This window comes from Cyprinus carpio, chromosome A5, assembly GCF_018340385.1.
Source record: "Cyprinus carpio isolate SPL01 chromosome A5, ASM1834038v1, whole genome shotgun sequence".
NCBI classification, from domain to species: Eukaryota; Metazoa; Chordata; class Actinopteri; order Cypriniformes; family Cyprinidae; genus Cyprinus; species Cyprinus carpio.
Window position 1 is genome coordinate 24262778 of NC_056576.1, and position 17816 is coordinate 24280593.

The following is a 17816-nucleotide window of genomic DNA, read 5'->3' on the forward strand; positions in this document are numbered from 1 at the left end:
AAACACAACAGATACTATGGATTGCTGGACTTTATTTGCTGGAATAGCAAAAATAATGATAATAATTGAAATTGTGTCTAAAATGTAATTCACTTAATACTTCTTGTTTAACATTTGCATAAAATCAATATTACGTTTTACAGTCGTGCTCATATTCAAGAAAATAGCTCTTGTGATATTGCTTAATTTTATGTAATATGAAAAGCAAGATCTCAAGTAATTATTATTATTTTTTATTTTTTTTTGCAATCATATCTTGAATTTTTTGCCCATTTGTATTAATTTTGGTGAAATTTTTGACACCGTTCCCCATTAAATTCTGGCCGGACACAGCAGTATCAAAATAGATCAAATTAGAAATAAGTTATTGATTTAATTTAAAGCAGAACGTTTTACATCATCACATAAATGATGTTGACAAATAATTCAGACAGTGCACTGACAATTTAGTGACAACCCTGCAGCTGGTCTTTCTTTCTTGACCGGTTTTTAAAATAAAATCCAGACTCCTTTTAGTCTGAGACCGAGACAAGACCGAGTACAAATGAGGTCCAAACCGAGACAAGACCAAGACCTTAAAAAATGGTCTTAAGACCGGTCCACAACACTACTTATTTGACGACTTGGTGGCATTTAGACACTCCGACTCAGCTGAGTAACAGTTTGATCAGACCGTCCCGGGCCAATCCAAAAGAGACAATTCACAACGCAGCAGAAAATTAACCAATCACAATTAACCGTGACTGCCACCCGGACCAATGATACTTGCGCTCTACAACGTTCGGACCGCGATTGGCCAATCAGTCAGCGCAAGAAATCCCAATGTGTGCTCTGATTGGTTCGTCATTCAATGGGCGAGGAAACTTTTTCCCCGCAGAGTTGATGTTAGCAGGCTAATCTAGTGCACAGGCAAAAAGCTAGTGAGAAGGTTGGATTCGGTTACTCAAGAGAGCTACTCATTTCTATCAAATATTTATATCTTTTTTCGGGAGAAGCAATATGGCTTCGGGTGGAGAGTAAGTATAATTTTAGTGATGTGATATTTAGTGCGATCATAGTTGTTTTTTTTTAAGTAGCAATTAGCCATGAAGCTAAAAGACGAACGCATCATAAACGGTGATCAATGAAAAGAGCGAGTTTATACGCTACAGGTTTCTCATCCGAGCGCACATGTAAATTGATATAATTTCATTCTCTACACAAGTTACTAACGTTCTCATCACTCGTTAAAACTTCTGCGAGAGTTTTAATGCGCCTCCGAGTCCAGGATTAGCTGTGTTTAGCATGCAAGCTAACCGGACTGAGTCATCTCCGCGTATGATGGAGGCTTTCGGCCCACCGGCATCACCGGCGACTGCTCGGATAAACACTCACAACACCCTTAAACGACTCGAATACCGCTTCATAAATGTAAACCCCGTTAATCCTCGGTAATAGTGAAACCGTGAACAATAAGCAGCAAAGCGAGCTAAAGCGTCAAACCGGATTTGTGTAACGTAACATATAGCAGCAGGTGATTATCATGAATCCCGTGATCTGGATATTTCAGCCATCAAACCCAAAACGACTGACAAGATACGACGTTAAAAACGTTAGATACTAACTATACCAGAATCTAGAGCTTTTACAAGCACTATGATACTTGTATTTCGGCAGTTTAAACTTCACGTCCCACAGCAGCATTTGCTGTGTCATTGGCCACTGGAGAAGGCTAACTGCTGCTAGCTCTCACATCACCCGCTCCTTCAGAAATCATACATCCATCCACCTGTACAACACACCGCGTACACGACGAAAATACTTTTGTGAGGGAGTGAGTTGTACAGTTCAGTAGTATGTAACGGTATAGATGTCTGTTAGCTGTGAGAATGTTGTTAGCTTATTTACACACGCGCTGTTGGCCGCAGTCTATTGACGTCTGTCTAATGACCGTGTTTAGTTAGTTTCTTTTGTCCATCGTTTTTTCAGAAAAACCTTGTTAAAAGTTTAAATTGTTGTATAATGCGGGATCAGCTGCACTAAGGCCTTGCTCGCGACCGCGTCCTGGCCTGAAGCTGGATCATTACAGCTTTCAGTCCAGTGTTTTGTGGAAAGCTCTAGAGTAACTTGAGGTTGACACACGTGCATATTAGCAGAAATGCACTTATGCATCGACTCCGTTGTGAAATCTTTTCGGAGCTGACTGGATAATATGTAATGTGTTTTTTTTTGTTTTTTTTTGGGAAGTACTACTTGATATGAAACGTAACGTATCTTTCACTTTCGACTTGAGTGATACTGAAAGAAATAAAATAGCAACTATCTGTCTGGTAACCACCTGTGAATTTGAACATTATTAGTAGGCAATAAAAGTGAATGGTGATTGAGCCTGTCATTCTGCTGAACATCTTCCAAGGAGGGCTCTGGATTACTTCTAAATATATTAAACGATATGTATTGTATTAAATAAAATGTTGTTTTCTTCACAGATCCAAAAATGATGATCTTTCCACTGCCATTCTGAAGCAGAAGAACAGGCCAAATAGGCTGATTGTTGATGAATCCATCAATGAAGACAACAGTGTTGTGTCTCTCTCTCAGGTACAGTCTTCAGTTCATTTTTAAATGTATAAAAATAGATCCTCCTGTTTCACTTGTATTAGGTCTTTACTATTGGTAGTGAAAAGAATCACCCCTCTTTAAAATCACGCTTGTTGCTTTGCAGCCTGAAATGAAGATGGACAGTTTTTGTTTTATCCAGCTGAATTTACTCGGTGTAACTTATAAAATAAAACTCGCATAAAATTCAAGGCATTGATGATTGCCTACAAAACCACCACTGGCTCTGCACCCCTTTTCCTAAATTCAATATTTCAGACTTATGTGCCCTCGAAGCTTGCATTCTGCAAGTAAACGTCGCTTGATTGTGCGTCCCAAAGAAGCACAGTCACTTTTAAATGGTCTTTTAAATGAAATGTTCCCTCCTGGTGGAATGACCTGCCCAACTCAATCAGAGCAGCTGAGTCCTTAGCCATCTTCAAGAATCGGCTAAAAACACATCTCTTCCATCTTTATTTGACCCTCTAACTTTAGCACTATATATTACTTGGACAAATCCCATTTAAATAAAATTCTAACTAGCTTTCTAATCTTTTTGTATTCTATCTGTTTTCAATTATTATACTATTAATAAAGGGGGGGGGGGGGGGGGTCGGTGTTATATATTTCACTTGAATGTTATAAGTAGCACTGAGTAAATGCAGCTGGATAAAACAAATTGTGTCTGTCTTCATTTCAGGCTGCAAAGAAACAAAATGTGATTAATTTAAAGTGGGGTGATTCTTTTCTATACCCACTGTATGTGCCCATCATGTTTTCTCTGCTCTTTTAGGCAAAGATGGATGAGCTCCAGCTCTTTAGGGGGGATACAGTGCTGTTGAAGGGCAAGAAGAGGAGGGAGACCGTTTGCATCGTCCTGTCTGATGACACCTGCTCTGATGAAAAGGTTCGCATGAATAGGGTGGTCCGCAACAACCTCAGAGTGCGCCTTGGTGATGTCATCAGGTAAGACTGTTTTCTGTTTAAGCTTTCATTACATATATGCAGACTGAAAAATCCTGGGAGTATTGTATCAGCAGCTTTAGAGTTTTAATTTTAAAATGTACCTCTGAATATAAATGTTGGATGGATATTTTATTTGGTGCGTTTTCTGGTTTTCAGTATTCAGCCATGTCCAGATGTGAAGTATGGAAAGCGCATTCACGTTCTGCCCATCGACGACACAGTGGAGGGCATCACTGGCAACCTGTTTGAGGTCTATCTTAAGCCTTACTTCTTGGAGGCTTACCGGCCAATCCGTAAAGGTAAATATGTCTATAAAAATTATTATAAAAGTAATAAGGTAATAGGTTCTTTTTATTCTGTTCAATTCGTTAACTGTGAGATTTTACTTTTTTTAATATAAATATATATATTTTTTCCAATGTATTTACACTACTGTCAAAGTTTAGGGTCAGTTATTTTATTTTTATTTTGTTTTGGAAAACATTTATTCAGAAAGGATGCATTTAACTGATCAAGTGACAGTAGACATTGTTATAAAATACTTCCATTTAAGTAATGGCTGCTGAAAGTTCAGCTTTATCAAAGGTAGAAATACATTTTAAAATGTATTAAAATCAAAGTTATTTTAAATGGTAGTACTATAAAATATTGTTTTTACTGTATTGATTAAATTAAGCTTTTGTGAGCATAAGAGACTTAAAAAAATAAATTAAAAAAAAACATTTGAACAGTCTACATAATTTGATAATTTTAGTGCTTCTGTGGATTCAAGTTCATGATGCTTGGCATGAAGTCTGATTTGTCACCTGATAGATTTGATTTGAAATCTGTCAGGCATGTGAATTTTGGTCGGCTGTGTTTTAAAAGCCCTAGTAAAAGTTTGTGGTTTGTCTAAGACAGCATGAACTGCAGTTTGTGTATAAAACAGTGCTTCGTTATTAACAAATTTGGTTTGGCTCTATTTCCATAGGTGATATTTTCCTGGTCAGAGGCGGCATGCGTGCTGTGGAGTTCAAAGTGGTGGAGACTGACCCCAGCCCATACTGTATTGTGGCCCCAGACACAGTGATCCACTGTGAGGGGGAACCCATCAAGAGAGAGGTCAGTAGATTGACACGTTTCAAATATTGTCTGGTTTTAAAGTGGACCATGTTTACGAAGGGTAGATGAAGTGTGTGTGTGATTTATAACCGCACACCTGTTTGCAGGATGAGGAAGAGTCTCTGAATGAGGTGGGTTATGATGACATTGGAGGGGTAAGGAAACAGCTCGCCCAAATCAAAGAAATGGTGGAGCTGCCTCTGAGACACCCAGCTCTCTTCAAGGCTATTGGAGTGAAGGTGATTATCTATGCTCTGAGACTTGCACACATTAAAGTGTTATGAGTTCGCAGTCTGAGGTTCATTTCTTGTTTGTTTAGCCTCCCCGTGGCATTCTGCTGTATGGACCCCCTGGAACTGGAAAGACTCTCATCGCTCGTGCTGTGGCAAATGAAACTGGAGCGTTCTTCTTCCTCATCAATGGTGCGGAAGATGGCACAAAATATAAATATGGCTCAATTAGTTTTCTTTAATGGCTATTTGTATATATTTTTTAAACGCTAAGCACATTTTGAAGTCTTGACATTTTTAATGATCCCAGGCCCTGAGATCATGAGTAAACTGGCAGGTGAATCTGAGAGCAATTTGCGCAAGGCTTTTGAGGAAGCAGAGAAGAATGCACCAGCCATCATCTTTATTGATGAACTCGATGCCATTGCACCAAAAAGAGAGAAGGTAAGATTTCCGCTGGTGTTCAGAGGCTGAAATCTTTGTCATTACAGAAGCTATAGCAGCAGTTGCTTTGCACAAATAATCATCACTTTTTAACTGATTCATTATGCTCTTTTTATCTGTCAGTAAATGATTTAATTTGTAGCTTTGTGTGTGACATTATTATTATTATTATTATTATTATTATTATTATTATTATTATTATTATTATTTTTAACTAATTCATTATGCTCTTTTTATATTAGTAAAAAAATTTCTAAAAACAGTTACAATTTCCCCCCTTACAATTTCTTGATTTCACAGTGTGAAAGACAACATTAAAACACTGACCAGAGCACAGTGTTTTTTAACTAAAACTATTAAAGTCACTTTTGTTAATTAAAATAAAGCTGTAATCAAATATTTTTGAAATACTCCCTTGGCTGCTAACTTAGAGAAGTACAAAAATTGTGAAAAATGAACTGTATATACTAACAAAAAAAAAAAAGTTACTAAAACTAGAAAAAATGTAAATGTAAATCTAGAAATAAAAGCTAATTCAGAATAATACTTGCTCCTGTGATCACCTCACCTGATTTAATCCTGAATATTCTACTTTAACTAGAATCCAGTAGAATAACTTGAATGTTATAATGGACATTATTAGCAGTTTGTACTATGAGAATGTTTTTAACTAAAACGTGCCATAATGTCCTTTATTTTAGTTTAATATTTGAATGATTCAAAGTGCTTGCTCAATTTTAAATGTTATTAAAAAGAAACATAGCATTTCCCTACTTTAAAGCAATATTTTATCAGAGATGTATGCGTGTATGAATGTCTAATCATTCTTGTCTTTTTTTTTTTTTTTTTTTAAATCAGACTCATGGTGAGGTGGAAAGGCGCATTGTGTCTCAGCTGCTAACTCTGATGGACGGACTGAAGCAAAGGGCTCATGTCATCGTCATGGCAGCCACTAACAGACCCAACAGCATTGACCCAGCTCTCAGGCGATTCGGTGAAATCTCTTTGCTCCAGTGTTGCTCTGTAAAGAGACCTGACTCAAAAGACATTTTCCGTTGATGTTCGGGCTTCTTTCTGACTCTTAATTTCAGGGCGCTTTGACAGAGAGGTGGACATCGGTATTCCAGATGCTACTGGAAGACTTGAGATACTTCAGATCCACACTAAGAACATGAAGCTTGCAGATGATGTTGATCTGGAGCAGGTGTGTTTCAAAGAATGGCAGAACATTCAGTGCTCAGTGATTCATCCTCAGAATTTTGAGCCAAGTGGATTATAAATTTTAAATGCATCCCTCCAAAATATTGAATTTTCATATATATCTCTCTCTCTCTGTTTTGTTTCACCATTTGCCTTTAGGTGGCAAATGAGACCCATGGCCACGTGGGTGCTGATCTTGCCGCCCTTTGCTCAGAGGCTGCCCTGCAAGCCATCAGAAAGAAAATGGACCTCATCGATCTGGAGGATGAGACTATTGATGCAGAGGTTATGAACTCCCTGGCTGTGACAATGGATGACTTCAGGGTGAGGATCTTTTATCTCCGATACAATCAACCATCTGACCAATTAAATGAGGAAATTGCATTCAGAAACTTGAGGCATTGATTTATCACCATCTTCTACCTAACAGTGGGCTCTTAGCCAGAGCAACCCCTCTGCCCTGAGAGAGACAGTTGTGGAGGTGCCCAACATCACCTGGGAGGATATTGGTGGTCTTGATGATGTCAAGAGAGAGCTGCAGGAGCTGGTGCAGGTGATAAGCGCACAAGTCTTGTTCTGTATTTCTGACAACAGCGTGTTCACACAGCTACACTTTAAAACTGCTTCTGACACATCCTTACCAATTTTCTGTCCTTTTTAGTACCCAGTGGAGCATCCAGACAAATTCCTTAAGTTTGGCATGACCCCATCCAAGGGTGTGCTGTTCTATGGACCACCAGGTTGTGGTAAAACCCTGCTGGCCAAGGCCATTGCCAATGAGTGCCAGGCCAACTTCATCTCAATCAAGGGCCCAGAACTGCTTACTATGTGGTTTGGAGAATCAGAGGCTAATGTCCGTGAGATCTTTGACAAGGTATGCCATTTTATATTTTCTACCAGGGAGTTTCTGACTCTGTCCTGTTTATTACATTTTCAATGTGTATTTAGACACATTATGCTTTTCAGTGGCCATAGGTCTACTGATCTTGTTTGTTCTTGCAGCAACTATAATGGCATTTAAATTAAGGATCCAATCAAAAATTGTCCTGCTGTCTCATTGTCCTCCTCCAGGCTCGTCAAGCTGCTCCTTGTGTGCTCTTCTTTGACGAATTGGACTCCATTGCTAAGGCTCGTGGAGGAAACGTTGGTGATGGTGGCGGCGCTGCTGACAGAGTCATTAACCAGATTCTCACAGAAATGGATGGTATGTCCAGCAAGAAGAATGTCTTCATCATTGGGGCCACCAACAGACCAGACATCATTGACCCTGCCATCCTCAGACCTGGCCGACTGGACCAGCTAATCTACATTCCACTGCCTGATGAGAAGTCTCGCATGGCCATTCTCAAAGCTAACCTCAGGAAGTCTCCAATCTCAAAGGTCATAATGGATGTTTTTTTGTGTGTGTGTGTTCTTTTTAAATGGGTTTTTATTTAAATAGTGGGCAACTTTACAATAAGGTTTCATTAATGTTAATGTATTAACTAACACTAACAATACATTTATTACAGTATTTATTTCTTTATTAATGTTGATGTAAATACAGTCATTCATTGATAGTTCATGTTAATTCTCAGTGCATTAATGTTAACAAGTAGGACTGCACGATTAATCAAAAATAAACCGCAAAGGCGATAAATCGCGATTAGGCAGAAGCTGCAATTATGCGTATCTTTCAGTGAAGCACGGTTCTTTGATCAGCAGTAAATCTCCATCCGAAGGCCAGAGGGCGCTCTCGCACTGAAACTCCAAATACGCCTCGCAGAAGAAACCCAGGAAACACAGCAGCTGAATAAACAGAAGATTTAACTGCTTTCATTAATTCAACATGACTAATAAACACATGACTACGACATTATATGGTTTATCTGAGGTTGTCTTATTATAATTAATAAAGTATATAATAATGGAATGCTAATGACATAGCCTTTATCACTGCTTAGAATATTATGAAATGTTGCGTGACTCATTCTAAGAAGCCACAACATCTCACAGAAGGATTTATTTCAAACACTCGACTGACGTTATGAAGTGAGTTTGGAGTAAAAACATGTTATTAAACGTGGTATTTTCACATGCTTTCAGATGGAGCAGCATTTACTACACAGAGCCGTAGTTCACTGACAAGCCACGCAAACAGCTGTCATAATCGCAGAACAATTTCTTCGATTTTCATAATTGCGCAATTAAATCGTCTGCAATTATGAACACGATTTTGCGTAGCTTGTCAGTGAGCTGTGTTGTAATTGCTGCTCCATCTGAAAGCATGTGATGGAGATTTACTACTAATCACAGAACCGGCTTTACTGACAAGATGCGCATGACAATCACATTTGATTAATCGTGACACCATATTAACAAGCACAACTTTTGATTTGAATAATCTATTAGTAAATGTTGAAATTCAACATTAAGATTAATAAATACTGTAGAAGTATTGTTCATTCTTAGATCATGTTAACTAATGAACCTTATTATAAAGTGTTACCAAATTAATTATAAAGTGTATTCCTTTTTGTGTAGGACGTGGACCTGGACTACTTGGCCAAGATGACCAATGGCTTTTCAGGTGCTGACTTGACTGAGATCTGTCAGAGAGCCTGTAAACTGGCCATCCGTGAGTCCATTGAGAATGAAATCAGACGGGAACGTGAGAGGCAGACCAACCCTTCTGCAATGGTGAGATTTGATTGTCTTTTAAGTGCTTCCTTTTAAAAGTTGGGCAAATTAAAATCTATTTAAGTGCAGTCCTAGATACTGTGGTGTGATGCTTTTAAAACTGGCATGGTAGTCTGGATTGTCTAACATGTTGGTTGATTTGTATATTCAGGAGGTGGAGGAGGATGACCCTGTGCCTGAGATTAGAAAGGACCATTTTGAGGAAGCCATGCGCTTTGCCCGCCGCTCTGTCAGCGATAACGACATACGTAAATACGAGATGTTCGCACAGACCCTGCAACAAAGCAGAGGCTTTGGCAGTTTCAGGTGAGAACTTAAATCATGTTTAGTGGTAGCTTTTTGTTTTGTTTGCTCTTGGATTACAGTGTGAGCTCTGGGATTTAAGTACATCAATAGGATAATAAGATTGTCAGGCTGTAACATAGTTTCCATGCATTCAGATTGGATTCAAGGTGCTAAATGCCTTTATTTTTATTTTTTAAATAAAAGATTCCCATCCAGTAACCAAGGAGGAAGTGGACCAAGTCAGGGCTCTTCTGGTGGCGGCGGAGGCCCCATCTTCAATGAGGACAACGATGATGATCTTTATGGATAAATGTGACCACGTGGCTGACCCTCACAGGCCACTCTTCATACAGGGCACCATGTACAAAAGACAAAAAAGAAAAAATTCCACATTTTTAGGACTGTGCTTTTTGTTTACTTTTTTCCGCTTCTCTTATGTCCTTTCCCCCTGTTTTTTATTCGCCTCGTTCTCCTTCTGTCCACCCCCCTCTGTTGATAGAGAAAAGCATGTAGCTGCTTTTGTTTTGCTCTGGTTTGTGAAAGGATAATTTCTGAGAACTTTGATCTTAACATTCTGTGGGTGGGGGTGAATTTCAGTGAAACCATACACAATAGTGATTTCGTTAACTTTTCACAAGCTATATGAGCAGCTTTAGTGGTGGGGTTTATTGCTAGGCTGTTGGAAGGATTAAAAGAAAAACAATTGCTAATGACTTCATTTTTTATGAATGTAGCATATAATGTACAAGTTTGAAAAATGTTAAATAAAATTCACGAAATGGACCTAAAGTTGTGGTGTTTAATTTGTAGATGTTTGGCATCTGTGAACATGTACAGATTATGATAGCTTAAAATGATTACGCTTTTAAAAATTGTGAAAAAAATTTGCATTTTGAAGGTTTAGTAATCTCAATTTCAAACGACGTCTTCTAGGTAAAAGATAATGTAATTCAATAGGTTTTTTTTTTTTTTTTTTTTTTTTTTTTTATTCTTATTTTTTTTTTTTTTTTTTTTTGTACATGTCATTCTTTAAAATTGTAAATAAAAATTACCCAATGATTTCCTCCAGCACATAACTTTTTATAGTGTGCTCCAGCTACAGTCATGGCCAAAAGTTTTGGCAGTGACAAATTTTGTGTTGCAAAGTTTGCTGCTTAAGCTGTTGTGGTATTCATTCCCATTGTTTCTAGATTATTGTGTAGAGTGATCAGATGCATTTTAAATAATTGCTGAAAGCTTAATTGGTCAAAAAATGAACTTTTCACAAAAACACATTTCACTGATTTTTGATCCTGACACAAAATGACGATCTAACATTTACTGGATCAAGAATTTCAAGGAGAGAGGTTCAACTGCAGTGAAAGAGTCTTCAGGACGTCCTAGAGTGTCCAGCAAGCGCCGGGACCGTCTCCTCCTGAGGAGTCAGCTACAGAATCATCTCTCCAGCAGTGCAGAGCTTGCTCAGGAATGACAGCAGGTTGGTGTGAGAGCATCTGAACGCACAGTGAGGCCAAGACTTTTGGACAACAGCCTGGTGTCAAGAAGGGCAGCAAAGAAGCCACTTCACCCCAAGAAAACGTCGAGGACAAACTGAAATTCTGCAGGAAGTACAAGGATTGGACAGCAGAAGACTGGTGTAAAGTTATTTTCTCTGATGAAGCTCCCTTCCGACTGTTTGGGACATCTGGAAAATCGATTGTTCGGAGAAGAAAAGGTGAACACTACCATGAGTCCTGTGACGTGCCAACAGTGCAGCATCCTGAGATCATCTGTGTGAGAGTTTGCTTTTCAACCAAGAGAGTGAGCTCTCTTATAATTCTGCCCAAAAACACTGCCATGAATAAAGAATGGTATCAAAACGTCCTGCAAGAGCGACTTCTTCCAATGATCCACGCATTTTCCAGCATGATAAAGCAAGCAAAGCAAGACTGATAAAGAAGTGGCTTGAAGATCATTACACTGAAATTTTGGATCTGTGGACAGGAAACTCCCCGGATCTTAATCCCATAGAGAACCTGTGGTCAGTCCTCAAAAGGTGAGTGGACAAGCAGAAGAACACAACTCCGAGAACTAATAAGGCAAAAAATGGATCGCCATCAGTCAGGATTTGGCCCAGAAGCTAATATCCAGCATGCCAGAGCGAATTACAGAGGTTATGGACAACAGGGGTCAACACTGTAAATACTGACTCATTTTTTTTTTTTTTTGCCAATAATAGCCTTTAGAACTTATATGATAATCATTGTTTTTCAGTATAGCATAGAAATGTGGAAAAATAATCAACAGATACTGAAGCAGCAAACTTTGCAAAACACTGCCAAAACTTTTGGTCATGACTATACATTAAATCTTAGTGTGTTTGATTTTGTCACATGTATATCATACTCTAGATGGGGTCACCATAAAAATCATAAGAAACAAAGATTTTAAAAATATGTTTATTTAAATGAGTAACTTGGATATTGAAGACATGCCATCTTCAGTTCTTAGAGGTTTGCTCTTTTTTTTTTCTTTTCTATTGCACTTTATCAATATGGATCACTGAAAGGAAAATGAGGGTGCTTTGCATCTCTCCAGACTTTTTGTCCATCTATCTGTGGAGTGACAAAAACATATCAGCCACAACAGACATTTAAAAATAGTAACATACAGTAACTATTCATTCTCACCATTATAGTTGGAATGATAAGCCTCTCATTCCTGTTGAAGGTTTCAATCACCCTCATATCTTCTTCAGTTAATTTAAAATCAAACACCTGTGTGCAAAGGTGAGCAATGATTATGTTTACATAATCTTCACAGCAACTCTTAAATCTCATTCAACTAATATGTTAAAAAAAAATCATGCCACACCAGTTTTGATGTCAAATGTCATTGGTTCTCATGTCTCTTAACCGATCACAAAGCACACGCTCAAATCACACATATGAGATTTGACAGTTAAACTAGAGTGAAAGATATTCATTAAATATTGACCTAAATTTCTTTGGAAAAACATTTCTGGGGGAAACTATCCCCCCTCTCCTCATTACAGCTCTTGTCCTCCAGGTGTCTCTGTATGTCTTCTGTTGACATTCTGAATAAGCATTAATGATGATTTGACCTTGCTTAAACCTCTCCTGGCATTATTTAAATCATAATTTGGTTGCACAAAGGCTCAGCGGTTAAATAACCTGCCAAAGCATTGTATTTGAGATGCAAAAGCTCAGGTGCATGTGCTGAAATGACGAGTCATGGAGGATGAATAATGATTTAAAGCATAAGTGTGGAAATTCTGTCACAAGCATGTCCAATGGATTCAGAAAAATTATGATTTGCTTATAAACAGGTTTCCTGGACAAACAGAGCTGCCCCACACTCACACCATTGGTTGAGTCAGTGTTGAGTCTGTTTTTGAGCATCCAGACCAGCCAATCACAAAGCAATGTTTTGCTGGCAAAGAGTCACAGTGTTAAAACTTTTTTGGGGTATTTCATCTCTTACAGTTGTCTTTGGATAGTAAGATGAAGCAAGAGAAAGTATTTTAACCTTAAAAATTTTTAAGTCTTTTTCAAACCTACCTCAATGTTCTGTTTGATCCTGGATGGAGTGACGCTTTTGGGGATGCAAATGACACCTCTTTGTATGTGCCATCTATGACACAAAACCAATCCAGAAGTGTGTAATGGACATGGGCATGCACTCAAAATCACACTAAACATAAAACTTAGTAAGAAGAAACTAGGAATCCATACTCAGGCATCAATGTGGGCCTATTCCTAAACCTTCTGACCATCCTCACCTGATGATGACCTGAGCAGGGGTCTTGTTATAGCACTTGGCCAAACCAACCACCCTTGGATCATCCAGCAGATGGGCTTCTCCAGGTGTAACCCATGGGCGATCAGGAGAACCCAGAGGACTGTAAGCTGTTACTGCCAGCCCTCGACCCCAACAGTGAGATACCAGCTGAGTCTGAACCAGGTATGGGTGGCACTCTACCTGAAAACATTTTGGAAAGAAAAAAATTAAAAATTTGTTATAATAGTTCATATATTTACATTTATTAATTCATTCATTCATTCAAATAAACAAAACAACAGAACAGTTAATGACACTACGTATGATAATTGACCACATAGGTAAAGTTGTGCAGTGATACCATTAGTTGTTAATGGCAAATTAACCCAAGGACTAGTCCAATCTTACGGTCTTTGCATTTATCACTCTTGCATACCTGGTTGACCACTGGCTTGTGTTTGGCAATGCTGAGAATGTCATCAATCTGTCTGGCATTGAAGTTTGACAAGCCAATGGCTTTTACCAGGCCTTGGTCAACCAGCTTCTCCATGGCTGCCCATGTGTCTCTGTAGTGAGTGTTATCATACCGAACAGTGCCATCAGGTCGCCTGGGCATCAGCTCATCTCCTCTCCTGGTAGTATAAAAAACACATCACTTTTGTATTTTCAAACCATTCATTCAGCTAAAATGATGCCCACATTTGGTAACATAAGACACCTGTACACATTGAAACATTGAAACTGTTCACACTGTACATTGTTTACATTGAAACTCTTGCACCACAATAATGTATTTAATCCAGCTGAACCTATTCTTTTCAAATACACTACTGTTTAAAAGTTTGGGTTCAGTAAGATTTTTTTTATTATTACTGAAAAACACAATTTTTTAATACTTTTATTCAGCAAGGACATTAAATTCATAAGTGGCAGTAGAGACAGAGTTACAAAAGATTTGTATTTCAAATAAATGCTGTTCTTTAAAAATGTATCTAGGTTTCCACAAAAATATTAAACAACTATTTTCAGTGATAATAATAAGAAATGTTTCTTGAGCAGCAAATCAGATTATTAGAATGATTTCTGAAGAATCATGTGACACTGAAGACTGAAGTAATGACTGCTGAAAATTTAGCTTTACCATCACAAGAATAAAATACATTTTAAAATATATTCAAATAGAAAACAGTTATTTTAAATGGTAATATTTCATAATATTACATTTCTACTCTATTTTTACATTTTGAATAATGCAGCCTTGATGAGCATGAGACTTCTTACAAAAACATTTGAAGAGTATGTTGGTGAAATTCTACCAAGAGCTAGATATGGAAACACAAGGACTTACTCAAAGGCCATTGGCCAGTGCATGAGATACAGGTCCAGATAACTGAGCCTCAGATCTGACAAAGACTTTTTGCAGGCCTCCTCCACATCATCTGGATGGTGCTTGGTGTTCCACAACGGAGGTCACAAAAATGTCTTCTCGTCTCAGAGGCTATATGGTAGTTGTAAATAGTACAAATTTCATGTGTGTGATGTATTTATAGTAAAATGTCTTTGATGCATTTCATGTATAGTTTTATCTGCAGGTACCTTTCCTTCTCCAAGTCGTTCACTCAGGGCCTCTCCGACCTCTCGCTCATTGCTGTAAGCCGCTGCGCAGTCAATGTGCCTGTAGTCACAGTCTAAAGCTGCCAGTACAGCCTGCTTCACCTACAGTAAGACAGAGTTCAAGCCAGCTCTGCCACAATTAATAACTAAACTAATAAATATACAGAAATAAGAAGATACATTGCATACTGTACAGTACAATTTTGGGCTTTTTAACAGCTTGTGTTTAGTTTATCTGACCTGTCCTGGGGCACTTTTCCATGTCCCTAAGCCCACCGCTGGCATCTGCTGACCCGTGGAGAGAGTGATTGTTGCTGTCATGGTTTCCTATAAATAAATAAAAAAGACTAGAATAACTGTGTATTATTATTTTATTATTTATTATCATCCATTATAAAAACTAAACTTATTTTAGTTTTTTTAAAAACATCCTATAAATGCATTGTGTTAATGGTTCTGTATTTTCATTTAATTTGCTGTCTACAATTTTAAATTTGTCTAAAAACCTATTCGTAGTGTAATTCTAGTTTAAGCATTATTCAAACTTAAAAATGTGACATCAGTCAATATAAAAATAGTATTACAAAACCATGTATGATCATGTAACAGTGCACTGATATTCAGTCTTCCTGCTCTTTTCCAGAGGTTTCCTAACACTGTTTGCCTTGAATTAAACTGATTATTTCAGTCTTAATTTGTTTAAATAATAGAACCACTTTATATTAAACTGATAAAAAGTTGAAACAAATAGAGACACTATTTTGCTGAAGCTTACAAATCCACAGAATGGATGATTTAGCTCATATCTTACCTCTGATAATGCTCCAGTAAGTAGAATCAGACTGACACGGTTACTGAGCTTTTATACACGGAGGTCAAAGTCTTTGTTTACTAATTTCCTAAAAGGCTGAACATTAACCAAATGCCATCTACGGAGCTACAGCTATCTGAAGAACATCATATGACAAGAGCATTCAATCATATTTTGACACTCATTTAATCATGCTAAACAGTATTGATGTCAGTATTTAATTGTCAGTGTGGCTTTGGGGGGAATGGAGATAATTGCATCTGTTTATTCTGGATGTGCTAACAATGGAGCAGTATATCAAAACAGTTTAGAGTCTGTCACATTCGCACATGCTCAGATTTAGCGCTCTCAGCTGTTACGGCCCTCCTGCTGGACAAATATACACAACTGCTCCAAGTGTTATGACCTGGCAGCGTGCTTCGCTCAAGGTCCACTCCACTTCCCTTATGTGGTCAGACTAAATGAATTAGTCACCTCACAGAGAGGGAAAAACCCTGCAAAGCCCTGAAGAACATTCTTGATTGGGGAGTCACTGGCAGCCTAACAGCACCAATGGCTCATTTTAAAGTGAGGGTACTCTCAGAACGTTTGTAATATACATCATGTGAGTAGTGTTTATTTATTGTTGCATCTCTTTGGGTATGTGGCAATGGGAGGTGAATTTTAATTAGAGAGAAAAATCAAACTATTATTGTTACTGATATTTTTGTTATTGATGCACAAATCTGCAGTAGTTTGGCAGAAATCAGATCATTTTTATAGACATCTATTCCATGCCAATGTTGTACTGGATTCAAACTTGAAACTAAGGTGTTTATATTTGTAAGATGTGCTTTAGTTTTTAGACCCATTGACAGAATACCAGCAGAATGCCTCAGCACTCCATTTTTGCTTACTTAACCTCTTTTCTGCATGAATATGTATTCTGGTATTAACAGTGAGGGCCATAAATCTCTTGGGTGACATCAGGCTAGAGAATTAACGAGGCAGCAACACTTCTGGGGAACACAAACAAAAATAAACAGATTATTTATTTGAGGAAATGCCTGATGGGTGTTTCAAAAAGTCCCCTTGGAATTATAAGGTTCTATCTGCGTTCCGAGTAGTTTTGAATTTCAAAGTCTTTGCATTCCATTCAACTGTGTAGATAGAACCTTATTGTTTTTTTTTAAATAAAAAGTCCCATAATGTACACAACATTAAAAAAAAAAATCTATCACATAATGTAAATATGTTGTCACAGAATAAGAATATGTGAATAACTCAATGTTGACAAAAATGTCAGACAGAAACTTATAATTCCAAGGGGACGAAATATTAATGACCCTAATCTGAATATTGGAGACCATGTTTCCCCCGAATGTCTACGGTGGTTACAGACCTGCTCTCCATTTCAACTCAGAAAACAAGCATTTTCAACAACGTCAAACAATTCAGATTAAACCTGTAAAGATGAAAAAGGGGACTTTCATGCTTTCATATGTTCAGCCAGTGGAAATGCACCAGTGACATCATACATGGCAGTCAGACTTCAAAGCTGTTTTTCCTCTCTGTGACTAATTATTTAATTATTTAAATTGATTTTTATTTTTTTATTTTGATGTTTAAAATTCACAGTGCTTTTTGGGATTGTTATTTCCTTTGTTAAAGCTGATGAATACAGTCTTTATGTCTGATTTTCTGAGGTTGCTGTATCCTATACAGTCCTATATGATGCAAAATGGCTTGGGGTCAGTTCCTGGTCAACTCATTTACATGCACAGTATGAACTCCACAGAGAACCGATTGGAACGTCAGTGCTATTTTCTCAGATCATGCAGTCAGTGGCAGATCCATTAGAGGAATGCAGTGCAGTAAATGGAGCTGCATGTCTGTGACAGATAATCAGACAAATCAAGACACGCAATGAACCATGAAATGTTTTGTTATTTTTAATGATCGCGAAGAGATTTTATACTTCTTCAGCAGTACATCCATTAACAGGACATTCATACTTGTACTTCTTGAAGAAATAATTAAATTAACACCTTTAGTTATTTTAATTTGTGAAATCATGTTTTTTTTTTGTATGACTTAAGGGAAGTTGACTAAGTCAAATGATGACTGAGAACGGTCTGATTCACAGGTTA

At 37.7% G+C, this 17816-nt stretch overlaps 2 protein-coding genes across 2 annotated transcripts; one reads left to right on the forward strand and one right to left on the reverse strand.

The window, feature by feature from the left end:
* Positions 1-856: 856 nt before the first annotated feature.
* Positions 857-10265, forward strand: LOC109046179 (transitional endoplasmic reticulum ATPase). Its single transcript, XM_042756610.1, has 17 exons — positions 857-1016; positions 2469-2580; positions 3371-3543; positions 3700-3842; positions 4514-4644; positions 4752-4883; positions 4964-5066; positions 5185-5318; positions 6177-6312; positions 6410-6522; positions 6678-6842; positions 6949-7071; positions 7180-7392; positions 7590-7898; positions 9042-9197; positions 9349-9503; positions 9687-10265. The coding sequence occupies exons 1-17, from the start codon at positions 1000-1002 to the stop codon at positions 9790-9792; spliced, it is 2421 nt and encodes an 806-aa protein (XP_042612544.1). The 5' UTR covers positions 857-999; the 3' UTR covers positions 9793-10265.
* A 1728-nt stretch (positions 10266-11993) lies between these two features.
* On the reverse strand, positions 11994-15203 carry akr1a1a (aldo-keto reductase family 1, member A1a (aldehyde reductase)). The gene is given in 9 exon segments (XM_042756621.1): positions 11994-12072; positions 12152-12238; positions 13043-13115; positions 13264-13463; positions 13699-13894; positions 14611-14727; positions 14729-14760; positions 14859-14978; positions 15117-15203. Coding segments are annotated over 9 exon segments (981 nt in total). The 5' UTR covers positions 15198-15203; the 3' UTR covers positions 11994-11997.
* Between the last annotated feature and the right edge of the window lie 2613 nt (positions 15204-17816).